This window comes from Stigmatopora argus, chromosome 3 (genome assembly GCF_051989625.1).
Source record: "Stigmatopora argus isolate UIUO_Sarg chromosome 3, RoL_Sarg_1.0, whole genome shotgun sequence".
Classification (NCBI taxonomy): domain Eukaryota; kingdom Metazoa; phylum Chordata; class Actinopteri; order Syngnathiformes; family Syngnathidae; genus Stigmatopora; species Stigmatopora argus.
This window is the reverse complement of record NC_135389.1, coordinates 8,630,375-8,642,797: the sequence shown is the minus strand read 5'-3', so window position 1 is coordinate 8,642,797 and position 12,423 is coordinate 8,630,375. Positions and strand designations below refer to the sequence as shown.

Genomic DNA, 12,423 nt, shown 5'->3' with positions numbered 1-12,423 from the left:
TCCATCGGTGCAGCCATCTGCATTATATAGACAGTGAGATATCCTGACCTTTCCTCCCTCCCAGCCACCTGTTGCAATTATAAGCTGTCAGCAGCATCCACCCAGTCATCCAAATAGTCTCTGTTGGTGCATGAAAACTATTGCGATTACAGCAGGCTCACTGCATATAACAGAGATTTAGCTTGACACTCAGAAAGGGCACTGAAGAAAGAATGTAAGGCCTCCAGCCACACAAGGCTTTTAAAACTGTTGATTTTGACACCTACGTTGTCTCACCCTCATTGTACTATATACGGAAAGATACTGTAGGTGGAAAAAGCAAGGGTGCAATTCTGATCATTTATACGAGCATGTCTACATCCCACACAGTGATTCCAGATTGGCTAGGTTCCTGCCTAGTTAGACTATTTCTAAAGATAAGGCAGGGCAGGAGTGAGATGCATTTGGCTTGATAACATTTAGTCTACCTTGCATACAATTTAACGGTTCACATGATAAAACATCAACAACAGAAAATGCACAGTTCAGTAAACACCGCCATTCTATCTTATATTACTCTTGTTCCATGAGCAACGACACTCTAAGACAGTAGTGATTTGTTTTAATACTGAAATTAATATATATAAACTAATTATACGAAATATAGAGTTGTGCTTTGGAAACATCTTAACTTGAACAAACGGTTGTAATCAGGATTGAGGTGTATGTGCGTATATATATATATATATATATATATATATATATATATATATATATATATATATATATATATATATATATATATATATATATATATATATATATATATATATATATATGTAGACCAGGGATGACAAACTCTGGTCCTCGGGGGGCCCATATCCAGTCTATGTTCCATGTCTGTCGCCTCAACCACACATATCAATGAAATGATCAAAACACCAGCAAACTGTCCATAAGCTTGGTAACACACCTGATTATTTGATTCAGGTGTGTTGGTCAAGGAAGACATAAGAGATGACTGGATCGGACTCGGGCACCCATGATGTAGACAATTTTTCTGAAAAATACAAATTAAAGTAAATGTTATGTCCAAATTATTGTTATTATTATTTTTTAACCCTAACAGGCCATAAAAAATGTGTACTCATTCGCCCATGTAAATTTTGGTCTTAAAGCGCGCAAATGTTAAGGTTTGGATTTGAGTCAGGTCATGTGACATGAGTCTCCTGCCGCTGCTTGGCATTACTCTCATGCCTGGAGTGAGATCCCAGTATCATTGATCATCTGTCATGGGGCGCACAAAAGCCTGAATGGGAATCTTGCAAGTGTGCCAAAGAGAAGGCACAGAAAATCAAGTGCCATCCAAAAAACACTTGCACGTTAAGGATCCGCAGGACCCAGCTACCCGAGAAGATGGATTGAGGACAACTTACAAAAGATGGGAGGCTTTTCATTTCAGTGTGTTATAAAACATTCACATGGGCAGTGTGATCCTTGGCAGAAGAAGTTGAAGAGGAGGAAGTGTGGTGGTGGGCTTGGGATGGATGTTTCGGGAGGCAAGTTATGGACTCAATATTTTCTTGTGGTGAAATGAGGTGACGCAAAAGTCAAACTGGAAAGCTGTCATTAACAACCTCATTAGAACTGAACTGGACAGTCCTGAACAACCCTCTATGACACACAGAATGCCTTCTTTGCAACAACTGTAGTGGACTGTGTAATAGATTATTCATTCATTTTTTGAACCACTTCATCCTCATTAGGGTGGCAAGGGGTGCTATAGCCTATCCCAGCTGACTCCAGGCCAGGGGCGAGGGACACCCTGAATCGTCGGCCAGCCGATCGCAGGGCACAAGGAGACGGACAACCATTCCTTCTCACACCCTTCACACCTAGGGGCAATTTAGAGTGTCCATTCAGCCTACCATGCATGTTTTTGGAATGTTGGAGGAAACCAGAGTACCCGTTGGAAACCTACGCAGGCTCGGGGAGAACATGCAAACTCCACACAGGTGGACCGACCTGAATTTGAACCCAGGACCCCAGAGCTGTGAGGCCGACGCACTAACGACTCGCACCGCCGGACCGGCCGTTGTATTAGATTATTTGAACAGAAACGTTTCCAAACAATGGCTTTCATTATAAGTATACATATCCAAGGCTCGGGTTAATAAGTTAATAGCATTCTATATGTCCTATTATACCCACTAGTAGTCATTCTACAACAATGTCATTAGTTTAACTCCCGTGATTTGTGCGTTTCCCCACCCTCTATTTTGTGCTCATCAGTCCTTGTCACTTCTTGTGTGACTTCACTTGGAGAATGACTTGACAATGAAATGGTTCATTATAGATGAAGCAATTGCTCATTTTCTATTTTATGCGTGAGTTATCCTAATTGAATGACAGTTTGAATACACCACACTCGTCTCCACAGTGTCACAGCTGCTTTAGTGCAAAAGGAGACATTTCAGCACAATATTCCTCCTTGTCTGTCTATTTCAGGTGTGATTTTAGGAGCAGTGTCAGGTATGCTGCTTCGGGTTGCCTCTCCAATTCACCCAGACATAGTCATGGTCATTGCCTTTCCTGGTGATATCCTCATGAGGATGCTGAAGATGTTGATCTTGCCACTCATCATCTCCAGTTTAATCACAGGTATGCCAGATTTACAATATTGTACCATCGAAAATTGCTTATTATTGTATATTGCATATATTTAAGTAGTTATTGCATGTTTGAGTTATCCTTGTTAATAGTTTTTTAAATTGTCATTCAAAATTGTGCAATTGATGCACATAAACCTCAGTTAAGGTCCATTTGTGTTGTATGAAAATTTTACCTTTATAAAAATAGTAATGCACAATTTTGCTGAAGTTCTAATTAACTAACTTTTGTGGCTACAAAGCAACCTTTGTTATGATGTCTTTCTAAGTTGTACTGTGGTAGAAAAGGTTCACTAAAAAAGTGTGCTTTATCAAAAGCAAGATCCGGTAAAACCCTTCATGCAGGAATAAAGTTATTACATTCACATGCAGGTACTCTTGTGGTTTGAAAATAGGTTGTATGTTGATTATATCAGAAATGAGGAAAAATAGCTTATTTTTGTGCATGTCTATTTTGAGGCATTAAAACAAGTCACACTCGGTCTTTCTCTGGTCTCAGGACTGGCTGGTTTGGATGCCAAATCTAGTGGCCGTTTGGGTACCAGAGCAATGGTCTATTACATGACCACCACTGTCATTGCTGCCATCTTGGGAGTCATCCTAGTATTGGTTATCCACCCTGGAAACCCCAAACTGAAAGAAAATCTTGGAGAAGGACAGAAGAATGATGACGTTTCCAGCTTGGATGCCTTCTTTGATCTAATCAGGAACCTATTCCCTGAGAACCTGGTGCAGGCTTGTTTCCAACAGGTAAGGCAACATTGTGGATCCCCCGTTCCACGATTGAAATGCAGTATTGTACCCCCATGCCTCTCTGGGTGAAATTGATCAAGGAAAACTCAGTGCAGTCATGAATAATTATTCGTTCATACATTTTCTGAACCACTTATCCCCACAAGGGTCGTGGGGAGTGCCGGAGCCAATTCCAGCTAACTATGGACACCAGGCGGGAGACACGCTGAATCAGTAGTCAGCCAGTCACAGATGAATTATTATACGACCGCAAATGAAAAGGCAACTAAACAGAAATATTATAGCAGATTCTGTTTATGAAGTAATAGACAGTGAACTATTTAAATGGAAACACTTAGCAACTGAAGTTTTAGCTTTTATATATTTTTTGTCCGTTGTCACATATTTATTTCACCACTTTACACCAAGGAGATTCTAGGTCCGTGAGAAAATAATGTATGCCAGTCATGCTAAAAGCAATGCACACCTGGCCGGATTTTTCACAGGAACCGGAAAGAATTAGCCAATAGATGGTGACTGAAATTGAAGCAACAGTGTGTATTCATTATGAAAGGCATTTTGTAATAAAACCAAAAAAAAACAGGATCCTCTTTTGTTCAAAGTAAGCACTGGTGAGAGAAAATCAGAGTGTGAGAATATACATATGTACATGTTGAATCTGTACAAGATTATCATTTAATGTTCAAATTCCACCTCAGATCCAGACAGTGACTAAAAAGGTGGAAGTGGTTATCGAGGAAGATGTCAATGCCACCACGATGGAGGGCCTATTGGCAAATATTACCAAGGAGCCTCCGTTTGTCGTTAAAAAGACCCTCCAGTTCAAAAGTGGAATGAATGTCTTGGGTCTGTATTAAATTACTATGTCTGAAAGTAAAGCAGTGGTTTTATTATTTTTTTTTTTTGTTTGTTTTTTCTGATAGCAATTCCTGCTTGTGTCCACTTTTATTGTTAAAGACTGACAATTGTAATGCAAATCCCCCCCCTTCACAGGTCTGATTGGTTTCTTCATTGCATTTGGCATCTGCATGGGCAAGATGGGTGAGCGCGCCAGACTGATGCTTGAATTTTTCAACATTCTCAATGAGATTGTGATGAAACTCGTTATCATGATCATGTGGTTAGTATTGAAAAATTACTATTCATTTAAATTTACTGTATTTTTCTTGCTCATGTTCAATTGTCTTTTGTGTGAGAAATACATTTCTGATGTGTTTTATAGATACATTTTTCAATTGCATTTATGTTAAAAGACATGTATCTAAGCCTTGTCTTCTTTTGCCAGGTATTCACCCTTTGGTATTGCCTGCCTAATCTGTGGTAAGATCATCTCCATCAAAGATTTGGAGGTGGTGGCTAGGCAGCTGGGAATGTATATGGTCACTGTCATTGTTGGCCTCATAATTCATGGTGCAATCTTCCTGCCGAGTATCTATTTCATCATCGTCAGGAAAAACCCTTTTAAATTCTTCTTGGGCATCTTCCAGGCATGGATCACTGCCCTTGGCACGGCATCAAGGTCAGTATTTAACGCCTCCTCTTCCACTCAAAATTTCTGACACATTTTGACCCTGCGTTCAATTTGACTTCAAGGTGTATTTGCCTCTAGATAATTGTAAATTTCTCTTTGGAAATGTTGCTTAGCACGTTGTTTATTTATTGAATGGCATTAATTTTCTGCGATCGGCTGGCCACCGATTCAGGGTGTCCCCCGCCTCTGGCCCGGAGACAGCTGGGATTGGCTCCAGCAACCCCCGCGACCCTAATGAGGATAAAGCGGTTCAGAAAATGAGATTAGATTTGCATACGTTTAAAATGTTGACGAATAACCAAAACTGTATTATTATTATTATTTCTAAATTCCAGTGCCGGTACACTGCCAGTTACTTTCCGCTGCCTGGAGGAGAACTTGGGAATTGACAGAAGAGTCACTCGTTTCGTGCTCCCAGTTGGTGCCACCATCAACATGGATGGAACTGCTCTGTATGAGGCTGTAGCTGCCATCTTTATTGCACAGATGAACGGTGTTCACTTGGACCCTGGTCAGATCGTTACTGTGAGGTCAGAAACCACACCTAGTTATATGGAGGAGGGTCATTCATTCATGTTACCCTTGCGTTGAAATGACATTCAGATTATTAGCCGGCAGTAGTATCTTTCAACCATACCTCAAGGAAAGGGAAAGAGCTGATTGGACCTGCACATGTGTTTGACAACGCAGATGGATACTTATGATTGCTGCAGGTTTTTTAAAAGTTACAGAAAAAATGACTTCCTAAATATTAACTGGGCAGAAGCATAAAAGACTAACTAGACAGAAGCGAAAAAAAGAAAAGAAAAAAAACATCCGCTCTCTCAGTTTCTAAAAAAGTAATTGACAGTTTGGTCAGCCATGAGTCAAGGCTGGTTGACCTTCATCTTTAGAATTTATTCATATCACTCTACTAGCTCATTAGTGAAACCTCCCACCTTTCATCTGTGAACTTCTTCAGTGAAGCACCCAATATGGCATGTTTTATCACTGCTATTCATACTAGCACCATTGAAAGCCCATGTGATTCAGGGTTGTAAAAAAAATTCAGTTACACTTTTACAGCAATGGTTGTTCATCATTTGCTTGTTATTATATATTTATTTATATTTTTTTACTGTGTATTCATGCAGCCTCACAGCCACTCTGGCCAGTGTTGGAGCTGCCAGTATACCCAGTGCCGGACTAGTGACCATGCTCTTGATCCTGACTGCTGTGGGGCTACCCACCCAGGACATCAGTCTCCTTGTTGCTGTCGACTGGCTTCTGTGAGTTTACCTTTACATTATTAGTTTAGTAGAGGTTTGAAGTTAATTTTCTCTATTAGGTGTCATACATCACTAACTGTGCCCAAGCACAATAGGCAATCATGTTTAATGTCAATTTTCTTCCCAGTGACCGGTTCAGGACCTCTGTGAATGTGGTTGGGGACTCTTACGGTGCAGGCATCGTGTACCACTTGTCCAAGGCAGAGCTTGAAGAGCTGGACGCACACATGGCCAAGTCAGACGACATTGAAATGACAAAGACCCAGTCGTATTACGACGACATGAAGAATCACCATGAAAACAATTCCAACCAGTGCGTCTTAACGCCTACCTCAAATGCTAACAATTCTGTCGTAGTAGATGAGTGCAAGGTACAATTAATGCTTACTGATCTAGAGACTTGTATATAACCATCTCTCTTGTTGCATGTCACCATATGTTGTTGCTTGCCTCCTTTTCAATTCACTGCACATTCGTGTAATACATTGTAACTCACTAACTCACTAATATAGAAATGATGCATGTGGACAATGCATGGTTTTACAGTAGTGAACAGCAGCTTTTGTGTTGTGAATGTATATAGAAATATGACCTAACTATCTCACCATTTTTTTATTATCTAATTACACTGGACAACAATTAGAATATATACCTAAAGTTCAAACCTCAATGTGATGGAGAAAACTGTGATCAGTTTTCAATTTCACACCCAAAATCTAGCTACCAGTAACAGACTTTAGATCTGAAACAAAAACACGTGTTCCATTTGTTATCTTTAAGTTTTGGATATTTTTATTTTTTTCGTGGATTGGATCAGTTCCTAAAGTCCTTCTCTCAACAATTATTTGTCAGACCTAACATCTACTAAAAGTTAACCAGATCTCAATTTTGAAACACCAGTTTTATATGTAGTACTCCCTGATCTGTCTCAGTTTGTGGAGCCTTTTTTTTCCTGTGCTCAGTATCCCTCATGGACCCGTCCATTCATCTAATTATAGCTTATTTTTAATTATTTACAGTTTCTAATGATCCACCTTTTGCAGGCATTAGAAATTCAAAGATGGGAAATGGTGCAGATAATTAGGAACAATGTGTTCCTGAGGTACACCTTCCACATAGAGATTAGTACTTTTAAACAAATGCTATTCTGGCCCATTGTTTAGGATTGTGGGATTGTGTAATGTAAAAACAATATACATTATTTCCTTTACTTGAATGTTTAGGGTTTCACACCAGTACAGGAGCATGTACTACATGTACTGTTATGGGCACCTAAATCCATATACCGTTGTTTATTTATTGAAGGATGGAAGGTGTTGCCTGGTAACACTGGCCCTAAAAAATTACCAAGAGTGATCATTTACATCCTCTTTCAAACAGACCAGAGGCTTGTTATTTCCATTTTCTATGGTCTCGTTTGGTGATGTCATAGCATGGCTCACTTTTTAAATGTGAACGTGTAATAGGAAATTGCCAAATGGATTCATTCTGTAGTGTGTGTTATGGTTGCGCCATTTTTTAATTCAAACATTTTTTGTTGCTTTAATGTATTTTTTTAGTTTTGCGTCCTCATGAATGTTTGGTCTTTCCCCAGGTCATTCCATTCATGAGACCACTAAGATATTTTGATCAGTGTTTCTATTGCAGTTTGAGTGATAGAATTTATATTTAATTTTGCTGTGTTGTCCAACTATCCCAAGTGCAGAAGCCCGTGGAAACCAAAATGAAAAAGAGTTTGTTTCAAGACCATTCTGGCTTCATTGGAACATAATATCTACACAAAATGAATTGACTTAACTGAACATTCTAAAGCTGAACATAATCTTTCCTGGGATGCTGGCTAAAAAAAGTAGCCCTTAGATCATCCTAAAACTTTAAACTATATAACACATGTAGTAATTCAGCCCAATGTGTTAAGATGAAATGCCACACAACTATAAAATGGAACATTTAAAATAATAACTACTTTCTCAATCACAAATGATGGAGGGTAGGTTGTTGCATTTTTTATAACGATTTAAATGCAAGTGTATTTGTGATTTATATTCTTCTTTTTATCTGGTTCTTTTTTTCAAGCATTGAAAAAATGAAACAAACAAAAAAGAAGCTTGAACAGTTTGTATTATTCATTAATTTCTGCACTCTTTATCCTGACATGACTCATATTGTTAATGGAGCTTCACCAAGCTAACTAACGGCGAAACTTTGAACATTTCCTGACATTGTAGTTTCACATAACATCAAACTGTCGTCTAGTTCAAACAATTTCTGGATATTTCCACATTAATTGTTCCACAATAGTACATTTCCAAAAGATGAATTGCCTCAGAGCAATTGCTAATCTGTGTTGTTTAATTAACACATCTAATTGCAGAGTGGCTGTAAGAGTGTTGTATCTTTTTCACAGATGCGTTTCTTAGCTCTCTATGCTCACTGCTTGCAGGTAACCTCAGCCACAAACGGCTCTGCTGCGGAGTGCACGCTCGTTGAGGAGGAACCATGGAAACCTGAATAATGGCAGTGCAGAGATCCCCTGCTCCTGGGCTCCACAAGCTTTCCTTTCTGGTGATGGAAAAAGAGTGAATGAAAAAATATCATATGAACAGAACTACTAATGTTTATTATGTAGTCTAATTGTCATTATCATTAGTCCCTTTAAGACTCTTTTTTTGTTTGCGTCTCTCTCTGACTGATAAATACTACTAATTCACTTAACTGTGAAAAGGCGACAGCAGCACATTTCCTGTTAAGAGCACAATTATGTCCTTACTAGCAGACTCTTGCACAATATGCTTCAAAGTTGGAGGAGGGAAAGAAGAGAACACATGACCACTATACACTATTGCTAGCAATACATTCCACTTGAAGCATTTCAGAGGCGATTGATTATTATAATGAGAGTGTGAGTCAACATGCCGACCATTTCTTTGCTTTACTTCCTTTTCATTACCATCTCAAGCACACCTGTGAAATGTTTATCATTAGGTTCAGAATGCCAGAATTGTAGAATTAATGAAAATGTTTGTGGCAGGTTTTGATGATGGCTCTTATATACCACATCATTTCCCTTTGGTACAAAGCACAAATCAGATGATGTTTCCTGTTAAATCCGCTATAATTTAAGAAGGGACTTTTTTTGTCTTTGATATAACACCGTGTGTTTGTGTGTGCTTGAGTGTGTGTGTGTGTGTGTGCATTGAGGAGTGTTATGGCATATGACTGAGTCAGTTACTGGGGCCAAACTGGTGGGGTGGGGGCACTGCAAAAGTCCCTAAACTGTCACAATCATATCAAAACCAGTTTACTTGTCTGGTACATTAACAAAATCTAAAATTCGAATGAAAACAGCACATCACTGCCCAAAATGATTTAGTGACCCCAATAGCATCCAAATAAGATTTGGATTGTAACATCAATGAAAAATGTACTTGTCAAAGCCCATTATGCCAAAAATCAGAAATGATATAAGGCACCAAGTACTGACTGACCGACATAGCACAAAAAAGATATTGAGCCAATTAAGTAATTTGGGGTAAGTGGCACATTTCAAATAATGCAAATACCTTAATTAAAAGAGATACCTGGAGCTTCCCAGGCCTTGATGTTTACTCCTGTACAAGGACACATTTGCAGAAATCCTAATGTTTACTTCCTCAAATGAACTAATTCACATAAAAAAAATATATTTTTAATAGCACAATCCAAATTTTGATTATGACAATGGCAAGCTTTTGGTACAAAAATACTATCAGCACAAATGTTTACTGTCCTGTTGGTCAAGAAAGACTTCATCTATGTAAGGGGCCAAATTGATTCGATAAGACACTGACAGATGTCAAAGAGTGACAGATGCAATTCATGACATGCACAGAGACAGACCATAGATCTTTGTACTTATCTTCGAGAAGACTCTTGTTTTGCCAAATACAGGCCAACGATTGAATTTTTAGCCATCAGAGCCCAAGACTGTTTCTATAAACCCTTAATGCTGCAGCTTTGTGCCAATACTCTCAACGGTGGACACGTAAATCTTCATTTTTCACCAGGATCAGGTAATGTTAATCTATACATCCCTAATCGAAGCAACAACACAAATGGACGACTGTGTGTCCGTATGATTGAGAATTCAAATGTCTTTTTCAGTCTTGTATCGTTCTCTCCTGTCTTGTTTTTCTTCATTTGTGCTTGACTCCAACCCGGCCTTGAAAATGTTTGCGTCCCACTGATCCAAAAGACATACATAGTTCCTGAACCACATGGTATCTTAGTTGGCTTACGCACCCCACAATTTATGGTAAACGTTTGGCCACACTTAAACAAACCGTCAAGGTGATAATATAGTAAAGAGCACAGGATTGACACCCTAAAAACCCCCTTCAATTGTGTCCGTTGAGGCCTTTTTACCTTCAGGAACAAAGTGTCTCCATTAAGGAAACTACAATCACCATTGCAATGACCGTTGGACCACATATTTGTTCAAGGTATTTTAGAAGCATGATTAAAATGAAACATTTATTTTGCACCTCTATCTTAAAAGCATGATATTTGAAGTGCCTCCTTGCACTCTTGTGTATATATTGTAGTCAACAGTGTTTTGTTGTTGTTCTTTGTTTTCACCCTTTTTTCCCTTTGGGGGAGTCTTGAAATGGTTTGTAGGAATTTAGGTTTATTGCTGTTACATTCTAAATGTAATCCTCTATAAGATATATCATCTATATTCTGTGTAGAACTAGAATAGACAAAAATGTATAGGCAGGAAATTGTGGATTAAGTTGCTTGTTTGTTCATTTTTTTATTCTCTAATAACTAGGTGCTTTACTTATCCGTCACTCAACAATATACAGTATAAATATCTTTTTTGTATCTAATGTAAGCCTTTTGAATGTTTGTTCCATGACAATATAAGCAGCGTGCATTCACTTTCATTGTACATACATAGATATATAAATGTTCTGATCCGTGGCAATGCTGAATATCCTGAAGCAACATTTGCATGAGAAGGGAAAAACAGGAGGGTGTGAACAGGAAGAAGCAGGAGAGGGTTGGAGAAGTTTGGTAACCGAGGCCAATATGACTTTATTTGGTGAAGACGGTGAGAAAAGTCACGTGACTGTACGTAGGGTAGAGTGAAGAATCAAATGGCTCCAAGTAGTTGATAATTCAATGACCAAGTACCATATTTTCCGATTATCACTTCACGAAATTTAGCAACGTTCCTCAGGTGAACCATTGTGTTTGTTTGATGGCGAGGACTGGCATGTTCTCATACACAATATAGGCATCAGGTTCAACCCTATGCTCTGATAGTAGCATATCACGGATCTCTAAACTGCTTTCAGGTTCTTTGTTAAAGTGCCACAATTTATAGTGAGACTGGCATGCCATTGCCAACATATCCCATAGTAAACCTGCCTTTACCCACTTGCCTTTTTTTTCACTTCTCTACGCACAATATGCACAAAAACCCACTTGGAACTGGCTGAGCTGAAAAAGAAAACAACATTGCCGTAAAGGGCCCTGAAGTACACCTTCACCGTTTTCTATTGAAAAGTGTTTTGTGAAAGAAACACCCCTGACAATAAGTTGCCTTCCTAATATTACTTTTCTAGGCTCTCTTCTTTGTAAAGCGTTTGCTTTTATTTTGATGTAAAGGAAGAAAGGGGGGCGATATCGAGAAAAAGAAAAGAGAAAAAAAAGCAAATCAATCCTTTCCTCTCTCTTATACATAAAAAAAATCTGTTTCTTTATATCTCAATGTGCTTGTACCTTTGGTGTACATATACAAATATAACTAATAAATGTTCATTCATAACTAAAATTGACTGCTTTTCTTGTTTCATACATAATTCCAATTTACTATGGATGTTTAATTGCTGGAATTTTGGCTCACTTTGTATGTGTAGAAGCAAGTTTCAGACTGCATACTTATAACAGTAGAGAGTTTATTTACACGTCCTCTTGCCACAAAGCCATGCATGGGTCCCAGCTAACCAACGGTGCTAATGAGGTGTAGGACCATTAAAACGTATGGATGCCTGGCAATCATTGCTAATGAGCTGCTTCACAAAAGATAGAACAATTCTCTTTCTGTGACAATGTGTCTTTGTTTCATCCTTAATTTCCTGTTCAAACAGGGTCTTGTATCACATCCCCGCTGCCATGGAAACCCGGCTTTCTCTTTCGTTACCGCCTTGCGATTCTGTTTTCTAGATTGTCAATCATC

General features: G+C 38.7%; 1 protein-coding gene across 3 annotated transcripts in view; it reads left to right on the top strand.

The window, feature by feature from the left end:
- Positions 1 to 12,018, top strand: part of LOC144071156 (excitatory amino acid transporter 2-like) — a 28,799-nt gene extending 16,781 nt beyond the window's left edge. For 2 of the 3 annotated variants that reach the window (XM_077596015.1, XM_077596014.1), the window contains exons 3-11: positions 2,488 to 2,640; positions 3,148 to 3,398; positions 4,100 to 4,247; positions 4,395 to 4,521; positions 4,687 to 4,920; positions 5,268 to 5,462; positions 6,066 to 6,200; positions 6,328 to 6,571; positions 8,644 to 12,018. In XM_077596015.1, coding sequence (XP_077452141.1) covers positions 2,488 to 2,640; positions 3,148 to 3,398; positions 4,100 to 4,247; positions 4,395 to 4,521; positions 4,687 to 4,920; positions 5,268 to 5,462; positions 6,066 to 6,200; positions 6,328 to 6,571; positions 8,644 to 8,715 — 1,559 coding nt within the window. In that variant the 3' untranslated portion in view covers positions 8,716 to 12,018. The remainder of the gene's footprint in view (positions 1 to 2,487; positions 2,641 to 3,147; positions 3,399 to 4,099; positions 4,248 to 4,394; positions 4,522 to 4,686; positions 4,921 to 5,267; positions 5,463 to 6,065; positions 6,201 to 6,327; positions 6,572 to 8,643) is intronic. The other variant, XM_077596016.1, reaches the window with a different exon arrangement.
- The last annotated feature ends 405 nt before the right edge of the window (positions 12,019 to 12,423 follow it).